Source organism: Geotrypetes seraphini, chromosome 12 (assembly GCF_902459505.1).
Source record: "Geotrypetes seraphini chromosome 12, aGeoSer1.1, whole genome shotgun sequence".
Lineage (NCBI taxonomy): Eukaryota > Metazoa > Chordata > Amphibia > Gymnophiona > Dermophiidae > Geotrypetes > Geotrypetes seraphini.
In genome coordinates this window covers 7,372,624-7,392,795 of record NC_047095.1, presented here as the reverse complement: position 1 = coordinate 7,392,795, position 20,172 = coordinate 7,372,624, and the positions used below count along the sequence as shown (strand labels likewise).

The 20,172-nt window shown below is 41.4% G+C and overlaps 2 protein-coding genes across 9 annotated transcripts in view; one reads left to right on the top strand and one right to left on the bottom strand.

Annotated features, from left to right (window-relative positions):
* Positions 1–7,819, top strand: part of STXBP3 (syntaxin binding protein 3) — a 71,803-nt gene extending 63,984 nt beyond the window's left edge. For all 4 annotated transcript variants that reach the window (XM_033916716.1, XM_033916714.1, XM_033916713.1 and 1 more), the window contains 2 exons: positions 987–1,135; positions 7,111–7,819. In XM_033916716.1, the coding sequence (XP_033772607.1) occupies positions 987–1,135; positions 7,111–7,211 (250 nt within the window). In that variant the 3' untranslated portion in view covers positions 7,212–7,819. The remainder of the gene's footprint in view (positions 1–986; positions 1,136–7,110) is intronic.
* Positions 7,820–10,112: 2,293 nt separating this feature from the next.
* AKNAD1 (AKNA domain containing 1) overlaps positions 10,113–20,172 on the bottom strand; it is a 95,771-nt gene continuing 85,711 nt past the window's right edge. For 4 of the 5 annotated variants that reach the window (XM_033916414.1, XM_033916416.1, XM_033916418.1 and 1 more), the window contains one exon: positions 10,113–10,738. In XM_033916414.1, coding sequence (XP_033772305.1) covers positions 10,607–10,738 — 132 coding nt within the window. In that variant the 3' untranslated portion in view covers positions 10,113–10,606. The remainder of the gene's footprint in view (positions 10,739–20,172) is intronic. The other variant, XM_033916417.1, reaches the window with a different exon arrangement.

Below are 20,172 nucleotides of genomic sequence, written 5' to 3'. Positions count from 1 at the left end.
ATAATGACAGCATCACAACTAATCACCATTTTGTAATTATGCGCTTAAATGGCATAACACATACCTATTAGTTGGGTGCTCACAGGGGAGAAGCATGTATGAGCACTTAACACATGCAACTGGCATCGTTTATGTGAGCCACAGACTATCGTAAATGTTTGCTCCTGCACTAGTAAGGACATTTGCACATACAAGTGTCCTTATCGAATAAGCATATTACCTGCATTATTCAGCCACCTAAATGCAAACGCCTTGTTATAGACTTGCTGCCTCTGTTTTAATCCGTTGTTGTGATTGAGTTGAGAGCATTTCCATTCTCTGCCCTATCTGGATCAAATGCTGATCCCATACCTTCCATCTCACACTCTTTGTTCTTTACAACAGAATCTGCTTATTGTCTCCATCTCCAGATATATCACATAACCTATTTTCTCTGCCCTTCCCTCTTAGATCCAGTTAGAATCTTCCCTTGACAAATTTAAGTCTGCACTTAGAACCTATTGATATGAAGATGCCTTTGAATAATTTCTCTTTCAGCCCTCTCCTCCCTGCCCATTCCTGGTAAGCAGCCATGACTGCAATCTGCAGAATCTATCTATTAAATTCCTCTCTTTCCTATTCTCCCTTCCCACTACTTATTTATTTTCTCTCTCTTCTCTCTGATTATTATTTGTTTAAAAGTACACTGCCCAGATTGCATATCTCTAATAAACTTGAAACTTAAACATTTGAGTCAGGATAATGTGTAAAAATTGTAAGTGGGAGGGTTTATTTTAAGAAATTTTTTTTATATATGAAAAAATTATTTGTGATTTTTTTTTTAAACCTGCTTTGGACCTTTGACAAAAAAAGGGCTGTTAATGCCAAACTAAATTAAAAGCAATAGTCTTTTAATAACTGTCATTATAACCTTTATTTTATATTAGCTCAAAAGGCTAGATGCATTCTATTCTTCAAAGGCTTCTTTGTCTGTTTTTATCTGCTAGTGCTCGCCATAAATACAAGACTAACATGACTGATGACCGAAAGAACGAACCAAAGTTGATCATTTTTATTCTTGGGGGAATGACATACTCTGAGATGCGCTGTGCTTATGAAGTCACCGAGGCCAACAAGTCCTTTGAGGTTATTATTGGTAAGAGAAGAAAAGAGTTTTCTTCATTAATACACCCCTGTTAATAGCCTCAAAGTAGGACAAGAACAAATGATGAAAGAGTATTGAGTATTTTGTTAAAAAAGCTTGCTTTTTAAAACTAACATGATACATCCTTTGTGCATGGAGCTTACATCTATATCAGAGTTGATTTTTGTGTTACAGCTTGATTTTTCATTATAAACATGCTGATAGTGGACTAGCATTGACCCCCATTGCTTGCAGTACAGAGTAAGCAGTTGACGGAAGCACATGGAAGTTGGAAAAGATCCTCTTTGTGTTTTCAAGGGAACAAGGGAAGTCAGTACAAAGAGACACGCTTTAAATTGATCAGTTGTGTTTAATTCCTTTTCAATTGTGGGAAATGATTTCTTTGCTTAGTAAAAGTGATACTTTACAAGTAAAAGTGGTTCTGGTAAAATAAATCTTCAATGTTGTAGACTTGAATTTACAAACTTGCTTCTGGAACTTAATCATAACATGTTCCCCCTCCCCCCCAAAAAAAATTTGAAACATTTTGTTGGTGGTTTAATACCTATGGTTGATTCTCTTGGGCAACATGCAGAACATAGGCATATAAAAAATGCAGGTTTATAGGGAGGCCGGTAAATAAAGGTTCTGTAGTTTTATACCAATTGCTTTTAACAAGGTTCCTACAGCAGAGCAGCACCTTCACCCTCCAGGTATTATGATACAACGTATTTCCTAATCTGTTAGCAGCAATCAGAGGACCAAGGCCTTAACAGTTATTCACTCTGATACAAACCCCCTCTTTTACTAAGGTGTGCTAACTGATTATCGCATGCTAATCACTAACGCGTCCATAGACTAACATGCACGTGTTAGCATTTAGCATGCGCTAAATTGATTAGCGCACTTTAGTAAAACAGGGCCAAAGAGTTGGAAAAACTTTTTTTTTAAAATGTTGACAAGGATAATCTAAGAATGTTCATCATAATAATATTGTGAATATTATTTTACCTGTGAATCATAAATTTGAATGGGGAAAAAATGGAGGCACAGATAGGAAATTGGGACATGAACAATAGACTTAAAATAGGTTGAGAAATAATGTAAAAGAAAAAAAATAGCTCCATCACTTTCAATGTAGTTGCTTCATACAGATATTTCAGAGTGGGATCTGCCCATGGATAGCACTCTACAAACTTTTTACTCCTTTCTACACTTAGGGATAATCTCATGGATGTTTGCAAGCACTGCCCAGGCCCTGCTTCCTCATACACTGCCAGACTGGGTTCCCAGGTGTGTCTGGGCATTGTTCTTTTGTCTGTGGATCGTATATATACATATGTATCCAAGTTTCATTCATAGTTACGAGGCGGTTAAAAAATCCCACAGGATCCTAATGAAAATGGTCCAGAATGAATTGTGAGGCAACCACTTGATCATCCTTTTGGTCAACATTGAGAGATTTGGGAACCCATTTGGCTGAGAGCCTTCACGTATCTAAAATCTCGTGAATAATATAACCTACCATTCTCAGGATATCTCCTGGGTCTCTGCTATCTTTTTAGAGGTTATTCTTTGATCGTCCAGGATGGAATGAATGGCATCCATGTTTTCTAGAATTGTCACTTAAGTTGGTCTCCCAGAATATGCTTTGTCTTCCGTGTGTCTAAATGCAGCAACCCAGTTCTTGACTGTGGAGAGAAAGTACATGTATCCCCTAATGTAATTGACATGTCGTTGTAAATTTGTTTGGCCAAGTTTCCTTTTGGAAAAGATATTTCATCGCTGTTCAGCACACTTTTACAGTGAAATCTTTGTTTTGTGCCATTTTCAATTCAGATCTAAAAAAAGCCTAAATAATCAGACTACAATTATGAAATTTAGGTCAGACACAAATGTGTGATGAAAGTAGATGAAATAGGAAAACCCAAAGACTTAACAACACCCCTTTATATCGAGACATGCCTCTTCACAAGTTGTTTTCAAGAGATCCAGGAAAAGATTCCATTCCTGTATTAGAGGAGTCTGTCCTTTTGGTGGCATTGTGGTTCATGTTTGTCCTTACTAGCATGCTTAGAGTAAGATTTCCAAGACTTGGTATTTTCTCAAAATGCATAGGAGGGCACTCTCACAAGTAATAAGTCTCTTTAAAAAAGAGTATCCTTGCTTTTAGTTCAGAAAAGAGAGAGCTTCCAACAGAGCAAACCAATTCCTGTTTAAATATGCAAATTAGCTGTATAGATGAGCTCCCATAAGTCCTTCATTAGTTTCTCTTTTATTTTTTATTCAAATCAAATCATAACCAACTTATTCTCTCAATTTAATAGTGTAATAACTTCCTAGCTCTCATGAACAGATCATATAGTTCAAGCGTCTTTGAATGACCCTTCCAGTTTCCTTTCCCCTCCAGATCTTCAGACTGACCAGATTTAAACCACAGTTTAGCTAAGTCAGTCTGCCACAGTCCCACACTCAGGATAGTTTCCACTTCAGAATAATTTTACTATCCTCCACTCCAATGCTGTGTAAAAAAAAAAATTCACCTGGATTTGATTAAGATAAGTTCAACAGCCAGTTCTCCAGCACCCCTGTTTCTTCCTCTTCTAGGGGTTCCTGGTAGTCTCCTGCTATAAAGTACCCTTGTATTTTGAAACTCCCTCTGTAATTCCCTACTCCAGTTGTCCTGTTTGTCGTCTGATAAAATTGTAAGCCCTGTCAAGCAGTGGATATCTCTTATGTGGTTAATGTAATGTACAGTGCTGCGTGCATCTGGCCGCATTATAGAAATATGTAGTAGTAGTAACATAAGAACATAAGAATTGCCATACTGGGACAGACTGAAGGTCCATCAAGCCCAGTCCAGTGGACTCTCAACATATGCCGAACAAAAACAGCATTAAAAACTTGATGGCAGTTTAGAGGATTTGAAGGTATTAAATATTATGATCGGTGATTTAAAACAGGATACAAGAGAATCCATTGGATCTGTGGAATCAGTCCTTTATCTTGTTCTACTGGAATGGGTCACAGTTTTTGCTGCCAACAGCAAAATTTTGCACTCAGTATCCCATCCATGCAGCAGGAGAAGTGTATGTGCTGTATATCTTACCTGCTGCTTTTTCCACTGTCACTTATGTTAGCTTTCTTTGAAGTCTGAACTAGGCAGGGCCACTTGATCTCTTAGGTGTCAGTTCTGTAGATGCCTGAGAACCCCCAATATTTTTTGCTGTAGATCTGGGACAGCAATCTCCATACTACAGAACACAAGAAAATACAAGAAGGTGGTGCTTTTGTATCCTAGATATTGCTCCCGCCTTCCCCTAAAGGGGTGAAGGGAATGCTGTAGCCTCCAACCGCTGGTGGGAAAGGCAAGTGCAACAGACAGACACTGACAAAAGGAACAGACAGATTCAGATAGCTCTATTGGTATGACAATTTCACCTATGTTGCCAAAGTAATACATATAGCAGTTAAGGTGAAAAAACAGATACTGGGAGAGGAAAAAGGAGGAGGTGAAGGGAATGGAAAGGGGTCACTTGGTAGGAAAGACAATGCTGCTCTAAAATGCTAGAAGAGACAGAAAGGAGCTGTAAAGAGAAAAGAGGCTGGGTGATGGGGATAGGTTCCGATAGTGGAGCTGTGGCAGAAGAGTAGACACAGGCTCTGAGGGAAAGCTCAAGGAGAGCATGGGCTATGTGGCAGAAGGTTGCTAGCAGAATACATGATCTGGGAGAGAGGAAGATGATCAGGCAGAAAAGCGCAAGCTGCATACAGAAGAACTGAAAGATGGAGAGTAGCTGTGTGGGACTGGGACAAAAGGGGGATCGTGGTGGAAGAGAACAGACATGAATGTGAGACAAGCTGAGATGTGAAGGATGGAGTAAGACTAGAAGAAAAGTGAAATACAAAAAACTGTAGAGAGAAACCATGGAGACAAATGTATATGGAGGAAAGAGAAATGATGATATGAGAGGAGGACTTGAAGATGATCCATAAAAGAATGAACTTGAGTACAGAGAGAAAATAAAAATCAAGTAGAGACAGAGGACTGAATTTAAACTACAGGCATAAAAGTTAGTAAAGATTTCTGTGCCAACTGGCTAGATCAGGGGTAGGCGATAGCTAAATTGTGCTCTTCTCCTCCAGCCCTATAATCGCCAGAATTAATATGTTATTTTACTGGAAGGGTATTGGGGAGTAAGAGGGGATTGTGCCAGTCTTTGTTGCCATGGTCTGAAAAATATATTTAAAATTGTTTTTCTTTTGTCAGCTCTGAAATGCAGAGACCCATGATTGAGTTTCAAATTGAAAGGGGAATAGAGAGTAACACCATCTCCCTTTATTCACAAAAAATAAAACATTCCCTTGTTACGTCTTATGGGCGAGACAGCGGTATTGGACTAAGTGGGTTCATTATTCTGTATTGTCTCTAAGAAATAGCATGACAGCAAGACAAAGCGAATACAGGAGAGATGGATGGAGTTTGGAAGGGGGTAAGGGGTTCTTTGTTTGGTTTTCCTATTGGCTTAGCTACTAAGCTCTGGCTTTACATTCTCGCGCCCAGCACAGCTCCCCTACAAGCTAGCTTTTGGGTTTTGTGACCTGGGTGGTTGTGAAGGGCACCATGAATGAAAGTGTTCTGCTATAATTGTGTGCCACCCCCCCTATCCTTCCACATCATGTAGTCCATGGAAAGAGGGGAGTGAGGGATAATGGTGTTGGGCAGAGAATGGAGGAGAAAGAAGGTTATGTTTGGCAAAAGGAAAGAGTAAGAGGGATGTTCTGATGCAGTTGCTACTAATAAAGGAGAGGGCATTGTGCTAAGCTGTTCCCACCAAATGAGGTGCCAGTTTGTTTTTGCAGAAGGCACTATTCAGTGCTAACTCAGCTTCCCCAGCCAACTACTTGCTCTGTAACAGCTAGAGCTTTAATAGGTGGGCTGGCACATGGTGGATTGATATGAATGTATGCCTTTGGGTTCATTGATTTCTTGTTTGATCTTTGGGATTTTACATGCAAATGAGGCCTTAAGTAATGTGGAGGAACTGATCTTCCAAAGTTTGTGAATGGAAGTGGTGGTGCAGTTCATAGGGCCTTTCTACTATTGTATTTCAGTCTGTGAGTTCAAGATATGAATAGTGTCTGGGGCTCTGGGTATGAGGAGTAGGAATATGATCCTTGCCAGGAAGGATGGTGAAAAGAAATTTGAAATGTGCGATGAATCTTAGGAGGTATGGCGGATGAGTCTAGCCTGCAGGAGAGGGACATAGAATTGCCATACTGGGATAGACCGAAGGTCCATCAAGTTCAACAGTGGAGAGAAGTAATTATTTCCAGGGGTGTGGGCAAAGAGAAAAGAAAGGAATGGTGGTGATAGCAAGAGATAGAAGGGAGGGGAAAGTGGAGACAGAATGGATTGCAGTAGTAGGAGGAGGAAGGGGAAGGTGATGATGTAATCTGGGGGGGGGGGAGGTAGTGTTGGCTGGGGGATTTAAGGAAGGAATGTATCTGTGTTCCATGACAAAGTGAACTCAATGTTACATTTGCCCTGACATACAAACTATAGGGGAAATACTAATGTTCAGCTTCAAAACCATTCTTTTACTTATCCAAGCTAATTGATTGCTGGGTATTTTTAACCATAGAATTGCAGCATTCTAAGGATTCAAATATATCACCTGACTATGATACTTAAGAAACCTATCAGAAGACAGATAGAATGACAGAAATTATTTTAAACAAAAGATCCGGTAGTAATACAAGAGCTTCTGGTACAATTTATCATACTTGGATATTTGTTTACATGATTTTGAACACACCTTAGAACACACCATAGAGATGGTGTACATCAAAGCACACCTCATTGTGTTTTTCTGCTTTTTCACACAGCTTGTTCACCTTGGAAAGAAATAATTCAAATATCCTACAAGCAACAAAAGGCAGGCAGTGTATACACACTTACTAAAATATTATTTTTGTTGTACCAGGTTCAACTCATATTCTGACACCTGAAAGACTGCTAGATGATATGAAGGCACTCAGTAAACCCAAAGTGACCCAGGATTCCTTCTCTCTTATAATCGAATAGAGCCAAGCATCTTTGTATCTTGATTGTTAAGCTGCACCATATTCAAAGGAAACATCACTGCTGTAATTTAAATATGTACATATTTTTACAGAGTATAAAATAACCTTTTTAATACTGCATCCCTTTCACACACACAGGAGTTAAATAATGTAGCTGCTTGTTCCTGAATACCAATGGTATTGTGATTCATAATGTGGACAGTATTTTACTAACCATAGATTTCTAAAATGTGCAAGTAACCAGATATTTAATAGCCTTAAGATATGCTAAAACAGAGAAGATTCTATCTGACCAGTTTCATATGTAGAACTTCTCCAGTTATTATGGAACCATATTTGCTGTCTAAACATTTCTGTAATTCATTCTGTTTAAAGAAACAATATTAGCTTTTTAAAGGTAACATTATTACCTGAAACTGATATGAATTGTAATTAAGTGTGGTTGCAACTTTTGCCTTGGGTGGTGCAAGCTCTTGAGGCATGCACAGTGTGTTCAATGAATTTATCTTATTGGTAGAAAGTGAAAAGATTTTCTACTCTGTTGATACTGTAATAAGACTGTTAAATGTTTGTTTTACTCAAAATAAATAAAAATACTTTTAAAATGTTCTTGTTTTTTTTTTTTTTTTTTAAATTTTATTTATTGAATTTTTCAATTTTTACAATAGTTGAAATTCAAGTGATATAATTAATTACTATATATCATTGTATCTATCATTAATACAACTTAATTTATAAACAGTATATATTATATATAATCAAAAGTTATACATCCCTCCCCTTTTTCCAATTAATGATTTTAAAAATTATACATATCCCACCCCTTTTCTATATAAGTATTATAATTGTGCTAAGAAATCTAATCATTAGAATAATTAGTCAGTGGTTGCCAAATTTTATTGAAATTATGAATGTTCCCGTGTTGTAATGCTATTACTTTTTCCATTTTGTATATATGACAGACAGAGTTCCACCAGAACGTATAATTTAATTTGGTATAGTCTTTCCAATTATGAGTTATATTATTAAATAATTTTCTGCCTGATTCTAGTGAACTGTAATCATATATGAAGAGGTGCTGATTATATTTTCTGGATAAGCATAGATGGTTCAAAATGAGCCTTTTGAGGGGTACGTTTGTATCGGGTTGCCTAGGTTGGAGATCCAAGTAGGTTCCTGTCTTGAGGCTATTTTCTAAAGGCATGTAGCCATCAATGTGTCTTTATAAAATAGCCTCATAAAGTACTGCTACTTATCATTTCTATAGTGCCACCAGACGCACGCAGCGCTGTACTTTAAACACACAAGCAAGCGAAAGTCCCTGCTTAAAAGAACTTACAATCTACCATATTTTTCACTCTATAAGATGCACCTACGTGTAGAGGAGGAAAAACCAAGAAAAAAAAAAATTCTGAACCAAATGGTGCACCCTGTCCCACCTCTGGTGGTCTAGTGGTTGGCCAAGACTAAATTAAACTAAAACTTAGCTTTGTATACCGGGTCATAAACCAAAGGAAGCTCAACACGGTTAACAATAATTAATAAAAAATATACCAAAAATGGTAAGGGAATTAATTTGTAAAAAATTTTGCAAAATAGGAAAGTTTTTAAAGATTTGTGGAAGACTTGGAAAGGACTAGGACATCGCAAGGTTAAAGGAAGTTCATTCCATAGTTGAGAAAATTTAAAAACCAAAGAAAGACAAATTCTTGATTCCTTTCCTAGAAGGGAGGGAAAGCTTAAATTGTTGGGTACCTCGCATAGGAAAATCTGTAAACATTCCACGAGGAACAAAAGGAGCAAAAATACCATATAAAATCTTTAAAATAATACCTAAATTGAATTCTATGATGAACCGGGAGCCAGTGGAGGCTCAAAAAACAAAGGTGTCACGTGGTCGAACTTCGCAGCAGTATTCTGAATCAATTGTAACCTTTGAAGGCAGATCTTTATGATGCCAAGATAGATAGCATTACAGTAATCTAGCCGAGATAGTATAATTGATTGGACCAAAACAGAAAATGGTTTTGATGGAAATAAGATCTAACCTTTCTCAACATTCGTAAATTAAAAAAACATTTTTTGACCAGAGTTTATTTGATCCTTAGGTAAGGGAAGAGTCCAAAAGTATTCCCTAGAGTACAGGACAGGTCTAGTGGTAGGCAAACCACCCCCCCTCCCCCGTACCTTTTTTAAGTTCTGGTGGTCCAGCACTGTATTGGCAGGAGCTTTCCTCGTTCCTGCCCCTCCCTCACTGGACGGCTGCCTCAACTCTTGCGGCAGAGCAGGCACAAGGCTTTTCATGCTCCTGCCTTGCGCCACTTCCTAAATGGCTGCCGTCAGTTCTCACAAGTCTCGGGAAGGCAATTCACATTTTGCTCCCAGGCAAGGATTTCCTGGGCATGGGAACGGGATTTGCATGTGGACTTGGGCACTTGGAACTTACTTGCTAACATCAGGGGGAAGGTTTTGGGAGGGGTTAGCTTGTTTCTTGAAATGGTTTGGGGGATGGGGTGGAGGGTGGTTAGGTGGGCTTTGTATAGATCTGTTGCTGTATAAGGGGGGACAGTTACTTTGTTGTTGATGTATTTGCCACTGTAATGCCGCTGTTAATTCATAATAAAACAGATTAGAACTAAAATTTATGAAATACCTGCCCAGAAAACCCCTCCTTACAAGCTTACATAAATATGTAATCAAATATGATATCATAATAACATATAAATAGATAGAACCTTAAACATATAATTATACTTTTAGCAGAAATCATGAAAATGCTTTCTGGAATTATCAGGTATTGCACACATTACAAAAAGGCAAGATAAGCCACATTCCACAAGGGTGGGAATGACCACAGCGAAATGGACCAGGTTGACAGTGACAAGTCCTTTATTGAGATGCTTAGTTACAAGTATAGAGCAGAAACACTCCTGGCCCAATACAGGCCATATTTCAGCTTTACAGCCTTCCTCTGGGTCCTATTTTGTGCAAACCAAGAGCTTATGCACAGAGATGATGCAATGGACAATGACACTGAAATGAACCTTACAAGCTCTTTGTTGTCTCTTTCTTATGTCTCCCCATTTCAGTTTAATTTCAGATAATGCCCTAATGGCTCTAAACAATTATTTTAGTGAATGTCTAATGGGCATGACAATTATTACCAACCTAGAGCTCAGGAGTATGGCTTATAGAAAATACCATTCTCAAATCTAGGATACCTTACACTGATATATACATACAGTATAAGCAATGATGACACATATAACAAAAGTATGCAACTGCAGAGCATGCCACTATCTCACCATTAAAAAAAATCCACTGATTGGGAGGAACCCCCTTCATTCTTCTGTTATGTGAACATCCCACATCCATACAGAGTAGAAAATTAAGCAATTATCCAGTTTCAAAACTTCTGTGTATGTGAGCTTTCGCCAAATCTGCTGAAATGACTTGTACCATTCTATCTGTAGTCTTCTTCATACTGTTTGCAGTCTCTATGGCTCGATCCAAAACTGAATTCAGAATCTGCTGGTGCAAACACAGTTTGTTATTAGAACCGGAAAACATATTGCAATGGTTGCAACTATTCTGCTGAAGGCCAAATAAAGATTCAGTTATATTTTAATTCTATACTTACCTGCATAATACTTTTCCTTTTTAAGCTCTTTATTTTAAAGATGACCTTGGTTTATATTTTTCCTTTATGAAATCATATCATATCATATTAATGAAAGATTGGTCATATTAAGCCATATTAGTGAAAGCCATATTGGTTTGCATCAATATGCATACCTGTATATACTTTTTATTTTTCAGTGGCTTTGTTCTATCCTCACTTTGTGTGCATGTTATAGCTGTTTACATTTGAAGTTCTGGTATATTTTGAACTATTGATTGTCTAATTTCCTGAGTAGTTTGTAGTTTCACTGCATTGTTCATCTCCCTAGGTATGTGACCCCTGTCTACTACTAAGTGTGTCTGAGCAATTAATCCCATATTATGAACAGAATTTGTCCTACTACTGTAAGTGTCTGCCTGTATTGTTAAAAGTGCCTTACCAATTTTCTTCTGGCTGTAATAAGTCCCAATGATTTTCCATACTGTGTATAAAAATTCTTATTACTGTATAAAGAATGTGCCCATATCATTAAAATTGCCTTATCAAGCTTAAAGCCTTTTTTGCCACTTTTGCTGAGGAGGAACTTTCCGTTACTTTATTGCAAAAGGCCTTATATACATATTCTCCCCATAAATCATGGGAATCCTTGTGTGCTCGATGGGCACCAGATCTTGGAATCTCGCCTCAGAATTTAGATATAGGCTGTCTCATAGGTCGTATTCCTTCTTTGTTGATTTCTGCAGAGCTCCACAAATGCCAATTTTGTGTCCTACATAGAGCCTATTTCACTCGTACACAACTTTTTCAGTCAGGTTTATCAATATGAACACTACCAGCGAAGAATAAAGTCTTTCTTTCATGCTTTCTGGAGTTGCCCGGGAATTAAAGCCTTTTAGAGGAAAGTGATCAGCTATTTATACAGCTTATTGGGGTGTTCCTCCTTTACGCCTGTGGGCTTCTTGTTAGATAAGTATGAGGCCTTCCGGTTAACTGCTGGGGTCTGTATATAGATTCTTTACCTCATATCCTGAACTCTTTGTAGGTTGGATAGACCTTGCAAAGGAGTGGTTTGGGACTCTTGTGGGTGCTAGTAGCTCTACTCAACTGCTGTGTCCTCTAGGTTTTCTTCTTTTTTTTTTCCTTTTTCCTCTTCCCTTTCTCCTTTTTTTAGGGGCTGGAACAAGACAGGGGGGAGGGGGGTATCTTGTTCTCTTCAGGGCTCATAAGAGCGCAGGGCCCTGGAATAGTGAAGGACGGGTTTGGTACGGGTTGGGGTTGTACCTGTATTCATCTAAAAATGATGTCTATCTTGTCATGACCATAACATTGTATTCTGTTTCTTTGCTTGACTTGTTATTGCACTTGCACTGGTCTTTATTCTTATATGTTTCATTATCAATAAAATGTTTGAAAGTAACTAAAAAAATAAATTGCCTTATCTTTATTTAAAGCCCCTATACCAGCTATCTTATTGCTACTCAAAATATGTTTATGTTATCCTTATTGAAGATCTTACTCCAACTATCTTATCGCTAACCTTTATCCCAGTGCAGCAGGTAAGACATTCTAGAGATGGGTTATTTCACCATAGCCGCGTGCTGCTGCAGAAGGAATCTAGTCCAGATTTTTCACTCTACCTCTGCAGTACTTCACTGGGTTCTCTAGCTCAACCTACAGTTTTTTCCTTCTGCATGCGTGCCTGCAGGAATGTTTGTTCTACTCTCCCTATTTTATTATTTTTAATTTGATGTAATTTTGTCCCTTTTTTGAGTACTTTGGTGCTTGGAGCAAATTTAAAGCTCTGCCTGTTTGAGAGTTCACAGACATAGTTTTCTCTAAAGCTCAGGGCTGTCCCTGACATGGTTTCACCTACTGTTAAGCAGGAGTCAAGCGCAGACTGTTAGGCACCCTTAGGAGGCTCGGCAGTGTCTCGCAGGGGTGGAGGTGTAGTCAGACATAGGAGGCTGACTGGCAGCCTAAAGGCAGCTTTACAGACCCATTCCCAACATTGTAATTAATTGTTTCATCCAGCTACTATGAGAGAGCTAAAAGCAGGTTACAGCACATATCCTGTGAGGTCACAGTGAGTACACAGGCTGCACGCAGCTATGGGGAAATAACCCATTTGTCTAGAATGTCACTTCTAATGTATCAGAGGAAAGGCCCTGCTGGGGCTGGCTGCAAGGAGCCTGTTTTGAGGATGCCTCCTGCTGACCGGCTGAACTTCAGATAAGGGAGATAGGGAGCGAGGGGGTGTGCGGCTCAGGACGCCGCCTGCTATTGTCACTTCAGGGCTTGAGGGAGGGAAGAGGGCTTTGCGGTTCAGGACCGCTGGTGCTTCAGGGCAGGAGGAGGAGGTGGGGCGGGAATTGAGACTGTTAGACAAGGTTTCTAACACACAATTAACTAGAAAGCACAGTTACTTACTGTAACAGGTGTTTTCCAGGGTCCAACAGGCAGATATTCTCACATATGGGTGATGTCATCCATGGAGCCCCAATGCGGACAGGTGCATAAGCAATCTTACTTGAAGAACTTTAGAAAGTTCGTGACTGACCGCACCATGCATGCGTGAGTGCCTTCCCCCCTGACATAGGGTGCGCGTCTCAGTTCAGATAGCCAGCAAAGAAGCCAACCAGGGGAGGTGGGTGGGTTGTGATAATATCTGCCTGCTGTCCCTGGATAACACCTGTTACGGTAAGTAACTGTGCTTTATCCCAGGACAAGCCAGCAGCATATTCTCACTTATGGGTGATCTCCAAGCTAGCCAGAATGGGATGGTAGGAGTGTTGGCGATTAGGAAAATAAGAACATAAGCGCCATCTCCGGATCAGACCTTTGGTCCATCAAGTCCGGTGATCCGCACACGCGGAGGCCCTGCCCGATGGATACCTGGCGTAATTTTAGTCATCCATCTATGTCTCTCGTAAGGAGATGTGCATCTAATTTGCTTTTGAATCCTAGGACGGTCGATTCCGCAATAACCTCCTCTGGGAGGGCATTCCAGGTGTCATTCCAGGTGTCAACCACTCTCTGCGTGAAGCAGAATTTCCTGATACTTGTCCTGAACCTGTTCCCCCTTAGCTTCATTCCGTGTCCTCTTGTCCGTGTCAAGTTGGACAATGTAAATAATTTTTCAGCTCTATTTTGTCAATTCCTTTCAATATTTTGAAGGTGGAGATCTTCAGCTGGCAGGGCTGGGGGGGGATCTACTACAGCAGTGCCATACTGTTGGGTGGGCCTGTTTCCACCCATAGCTACGCCAGAAACAATGGAGGTCTTGATTCGAGGCAGCCTGAGGGCACTCTTCCCTGCCTTTCTCCTGGACATCCCTAAACAAGGTAGTATCTTCAAAACAGCAACATGTTCTCATGTTAGATGACTGTGAAAAACTCTTCAACATTCACTTTGCAAAATGTAATATCTGTATGAGATACAAGGCGATTTAAAATGTTTTACAGCAGTCTACACCAGTGTTCTTCAACCTTTTTACACCCGTGGACCGGCAGAAAAAAAAGAATTATTTTGTGGACCGGCAAACTACTAGGACTAAAATTTAAAAACCCTGTTTCCGCCCCATCTCCGCGAGCTCGGTCCCCACAAATCATCTGATCCCATCCACACAAGCCTCAGTTATGATTTTATATTGAATGTATTTTATTAAAGTATAAAAAGAAACAATATTCTGTAGAATTGTCATTTTATAAATACAAATAATTCAGAGCAAGGATCAACAAAACCCCTGTCTCCCCTCCCCTTCACATATATCCCCTATACTATCAAGAAAACTGAACAAGCCAAATTATTACAGAATGCTACACAGAAATATCATGCTAACAGAATACTGAAGTAACACATGACAGGAATAGTTTTAGGGGAGTGCAACTAGGGCAACTGCCCCCTGGTCAGAGAGCGCCCTAAACCAGCTGGAAGCTAAAGAAGCACTGCCTGGGTTTTGCAGTCCCCAATTATGTCTAACACCAGCTCTAGCAGAATATATATTTCAAATCTGATATATTCTAATCACAAAATAGAAATAAAATTATTTTTTTCTACCTTTTGTCGTCTCTGGTTTCTGCTTTCAATCTTTTTTCACTCTCTTCCTTCCAGCGTATGCCCTCTCTGTCTCTTCAATCCAGCATCTGCCCCTTCCATCCACTGTCTGTCCTCTCCCCCTTCCATATGGTATCTGTCTTCTTTCTATGCCCCTCTCCCCTTTTCATCCAGCTTGTGCCCCCTCTCTCCTTTTTACATGATTCATTCCAGCTTCACTGCTCTCTTCATTTTTATCTCTCCTACACCAGATCTATCATCGTTGTCCCTCTGTTTATTTTTCTGCTGACCCCTTCCTATCATCAATCTCTCTACTTTCTCATTCCTGTGTCTCCCCTTCCTCTCCTCTAATCTCTCTGCCAGCTGTTTCCTTCCTTTTTTCATTCTCCCTTCCCTCCTCCTCCTGTCCAGCAGTTACTCTCTTCCCTTCCTCCCCTCCCAGCATCTCTCCTTCTCCATCTCCAGTAGCAGCTGTCGCTTTTTTTTCCTTGCCCAGCAGCTTCCCAGATTCCTTTCCCTCCTCCCCTCCCAGAAGCATCTCTCCTTCTCCCTTTCCAGTAGCAGCTGTCCCTTTTTTTCCCTGTCCAGCAGCTTCCCAGATTCCTTTCCCTCCTCCCCTCCCAGAAACATCTCTCCTTCCTTTCCAGTAGCAGCTGTCCCTTTTTTTCCCTGCCCAGCAGCTTCCCAGATTCCTTTCCCTCCTCCCCTCCCAGAAGCATCTCTCCTTCTCCCTCTCCAGTAGCAGCTGTCCCTTTTTTTCCTTGCCCAGCAGCTTCCCAGATTCCTTTCCCTCCTCCCCTCCCAGAAGCATCTCTCCTTCTCCCTTTCCAGTAGCAGCTGTCCCTTTTTTCCCTGCCCAGCAGCTTCCCAGATTCCTTTCCCTCTTCCCCTCCCAGAAACATCTCTCCTTCTTCCTTTCCAGTAGCAGCTGTCCCTTTTTTCCCTGCCCAGCAGTTTCCCAGATTTCTTTCCCTCCTCCCCTCCCAGAAGCATCTCTCCTTCTCCCTCTCCAGTAGCAGCTGTCCCTTTTTTTTCTTGCCCAGCAGCTTCCCAGATTCCTTTCCCTCCTCCCCTCCCAGAAGCATCTCTCCTTCTACCTTTCCAGTAGCAGCTGTCCCTTTTTTCCCCTGCCCAGCAGCTTCCCAGATTCCTTTCCCTCCTCCCCTCCCAGAAGCATCTCTCCTTCTCCCATTCCAGTAACAGCTGTCCCTTTTTTTTCCCTTGCCCAGCAGCTTCTGATAGTGGTTTTCTCCCCTGCCAGCAGCTCTTCTTACTTCCCACGCAGCGATTCACGAAGGCAGCCTCGGGTCCTTTGTTGGGTCGTGCTGCCTCTGAGGAAAGAGGAAGTTGCATCATCAGAGGCAGCCGCGACCCAGCAAAAGCCCCAAGGCTGCCTTCGTGAATTGCTACGCTGGGAAGTAAAGGAGAGCTGCAGAGAGGGGAGAAAGGCACTGGTCGGAGGCTCCCCAAGATCTCTCCGGCCCAGCGCACGCTTCACATGCTGATCTTGCCAGCCCTGCGCAGACCAGCAGGAAGTTGAAATGAGTCAATCTTGCCGGCCCTGTGCGGACCGGCAAAAATTTCCTGCAGACCGGCGGTTGAAGAACTGTGGTCTACACAATATGTACCATTTTGGTTTTCTGGATTTATATTTTCCTTCTTAATCTGGCTTTCAACAGAGCGGGATAGGGTTTCTGAAATACAACACAAACTTAGGGCTCCATCTGGAAAAAGCATCCAGACAGTAATATGAGGTGAATGTATGAACCGAGAACCAAGTAGCAGCTTTGCAGATTTCCTCAATAGGAGTGGATCTAAGGAAAGCTACTAAAGCTGCCATAGCTCTAACTTTGTGGGCTGTGACTCAACCCTCCAGATGCAAGCAACCAACCAGTTGGAAATTGTTCTCTTGGAAACTGGATAACCCAACTTGTTTGGATCAAAGGAGACAAAAAGTTGTGGAGAAGATCTATGCAATTTAATCCTTTGCAAATAGTAGGACAAATCACGCTTGCAATCCAGAGTATGAAGAGCTGCTTCCCCAGGATGAGAATGAGGCTTGGGAAAGAACACTGGAAGCACAAAGCACAGTTACTTACCGTAACAGGTGTTATCCAGGGACAGCAGGCATATATTCTCACATGTGGGTGACGTCATCTACGGAGCCCCAGCGCGGACAGCTTTTCAAGCAAACTTGATTGAAGTTTCAAGTTTGCACACTGCACCACGCATGTGCTAGCCTTCCTGCCCACTAGAGGGCGCATCCCCACCTCGTGGTCCTCAGTTCCATATCAAGCAAAGAAGCCATCCCCGGGGAGGTGGGCGGGTTGTGAGAATATATGCCTGCTGTCCCTGGATAACACCTGTTACGGTAAGTAACTGTGCTTTATCCCAGGACAAGCAGGCATGATATTCTCACATGTGGGTGACCTCCAAGCCAACCCAAAAAAGGGCAGGTGGGAGGATGGCAACTTAAGAAAACAGGTTACGTAACACTGACTGGCCAAACCGGCCGTCGCTTCTGGACAAAGTATCCAGACAGTAGTGGGAGGTGAACGTATGAACCGAAGACCAAGTGGCAGCTTTACAAATGTCCTCCACAGGAGTAGACCGGAGGAAAGCAACAGAAGCTGCCATAGCCCGGACCTTATGCCCCGTGACTCGACCATGGAGCGTGAGACCAGCCTGAGCGTAGCAAAAAGAAATACAAGCAGCCAATCAGTTGGACAAGGTGCGCTTGGAAACAGGATGTCCCAACCGATTAGGATCAAAGGACAAAAACAATTGAGGAACCTTCCGATGAGACTAATTTAGCAAGAACAACATTGAGATCCCAAACCACTGGAGGAGGTTTGAGAGATGGTTTGACATGGAAAAGTCCTTTTATAAATCTGGAAACCACAGGATGAGCAGAGAGAGGTTTTCCCTCTACTGGCTGATGAAAAGCAGCAATTGCACTGAGATGGACTAACAGAGGTGGATTTGAGTCCCGATTGAGATAAATGAAAAAGATAATCCAGACCTGAAGACAAGGATGTAGTTTGAGGCTCCTTGTGATGAAGATCGTACCAAGCAGAAAACCTAGTCCACTTCTGGTTGTAACATTACCTGGTGGCAGGTTTTCTGGAAGCTTCTAAAATGTCTGTGACAGATTGAGAAAAATGTGAAGTTATGTCAAAAGGAACCATGCTGTCAGATGTTGAGAATGCAGGTTGGGATGAAGAAGAGAACCGTGACTCTGTGTAAATAGAGATGGAAAAACTGGTAGAAGTAGTGGCTCCCTTCTGCTGAGCTGAAGTAGAAGGCAGAACCAAGGTTGTCTGGGCCACTGAGGAGCTATCAGAATCATGGTGGCATGTTCCTGTTTGAGTTTAACCAGAGTCTTGAGAATAAGTGGAAATTGAGGGAACGCATAGAGGAATTTGTCCATTTCAGGAGAAAAGCATCTGCCTCTAGGTGAAGCGGAGAGTAAATTCTGGAGCAAAACTGGAGCAGTTTGTTGTTGTGGGGAGACGCAAAAAGTTCTATTTGAGGAGTCCCCTACTGAGAAATGGATGGAGAGACAGAGAACTGAGTGTCCATTCGTGAGGTTGCAGGAGACAACTCAATTTGTCTGCCAGTGAATTTTTATCTCCTTGAATATAGACAGCTCTCAGGAAAATGTTGCAAGAAATTGTCCAATCCCAAATTTTCTGAGCTTCCTTGCAAAGGGGAAGAGATCCTGTTCCTCCCTGCTTGTTGACATAGTACAAGGCTACTTGGTTGTCTGTACAAATGAGCACCACTTGATCGTGAAGGAGATATTGAAAAGCCTTGAGAGCATTGAAGATCGCCCTGAGTTCCAACGGTCTGTGGTAGACCAATGTCTTTGAGTACGGAGACCATTAAGATGTGCCCCCCAAGCATAAGTTTATTAATCTGTCATGAGAACCTTCTGGGAGGGAGCGTTAGGAACAGCAAACCTCTGTAATGATAGGAAGAGAGTATCCACCATTGAAGAGATTGCCGTAGAGAAGATGTCACTGAAATGTTTTGGGAAAGCGGGTCAAAAGCCTGCAACCACTGAGAAGCCAGGGTCCACTGAGGAATTCTTAGGTGAAGTCTGGCAAAAGGAGTCACATGAACTGTTGAGGCCATGTGACCTAGGAGAACCATCATGTGTCTCGCTGAGAGTGAAGTGAGGGTGGACACTTTTTTGGCAAAGTTGTACAAGAACATCCTGACACTGCTGGGGAAGGAATGCTCCGAGTTGCACCGTATCTAGAAGAGCTCCAATAAATTGTAGAGGCTAAGAAGGCTGCAGTTGAGATTTGGGAAACTTGATCTCGAAATCCAAATTTTGCAGAAACCAAATAGTCAGTTGTGTCGCTACAGTAACCCCCTGAGACAAGAGATCTTTGATGAGCCAATCGTCGAGATATGGAAAAACCTGAAGTCCATGACTTCGTAAAGCTGCTGCTACCACTTCTAGGCACTTGGTGAAAACTCTGGGAGATGATGCAAGGCCAAAATGTTGCAAGGCCGTACTGTTGATTTCCCACCTGAAATCTGAGGAACTTGCGAGAGGCTGGATGAATGGGAGTGCAAGCCTCCTTGAGATCCAGAGAGCATAACAAATCGTGATCCAGAAGGGGACATAAAGATGCTAGATCTTGCAAGTTCCTCAGATTTTGGGTGGGAAATCAACATTATGGCCTTGCAACATCTTGCAGCATTACGGCCTTGCAACATCTCCCAGAGTTTTCACCAAGTGCCTAGTAGTGGTAGCAGCAGCTTGGACACCGGTGCTTCAAGTGATGTCGATGCCTTTGAAGCTGATGATTTCCCTGATGTTGATGGTTTACCTGATGACGATGTCAAAGGCTTAACTGGAGTAGCATCTATAGTACCGAAGATCTTACTTTGTTGGAGATGCTGGTTCTTTATGGATCGTTTCTGTAGTGTAGCACAGCGCAAACAAGACTCCACACAGTGGTCTGGGCCCAAGCACTGGATGCACAACTTGTAGGGTACCATTAGAGAAATCGTGCGCTGGCACCTTGTATACATTTTAATAATAATAATAATAATAACAGTTTATATACTGCAGGACCGTGAAGTTCTATGCGGTTTACAAAGATTAAAAGATGGTACAAATTGATTGAACTTAACAGATGGAAGAAAGTGGTTATAGGTGAAGAGAACAGTTATTGAAGAGAATGAGTTATATGGGTCAGTTGTCTAGATACTTCAGGAACAGATATGTTTTTAGGTGCTTCCTGAATTCCTCATAAGTAGTGGGCGAAAG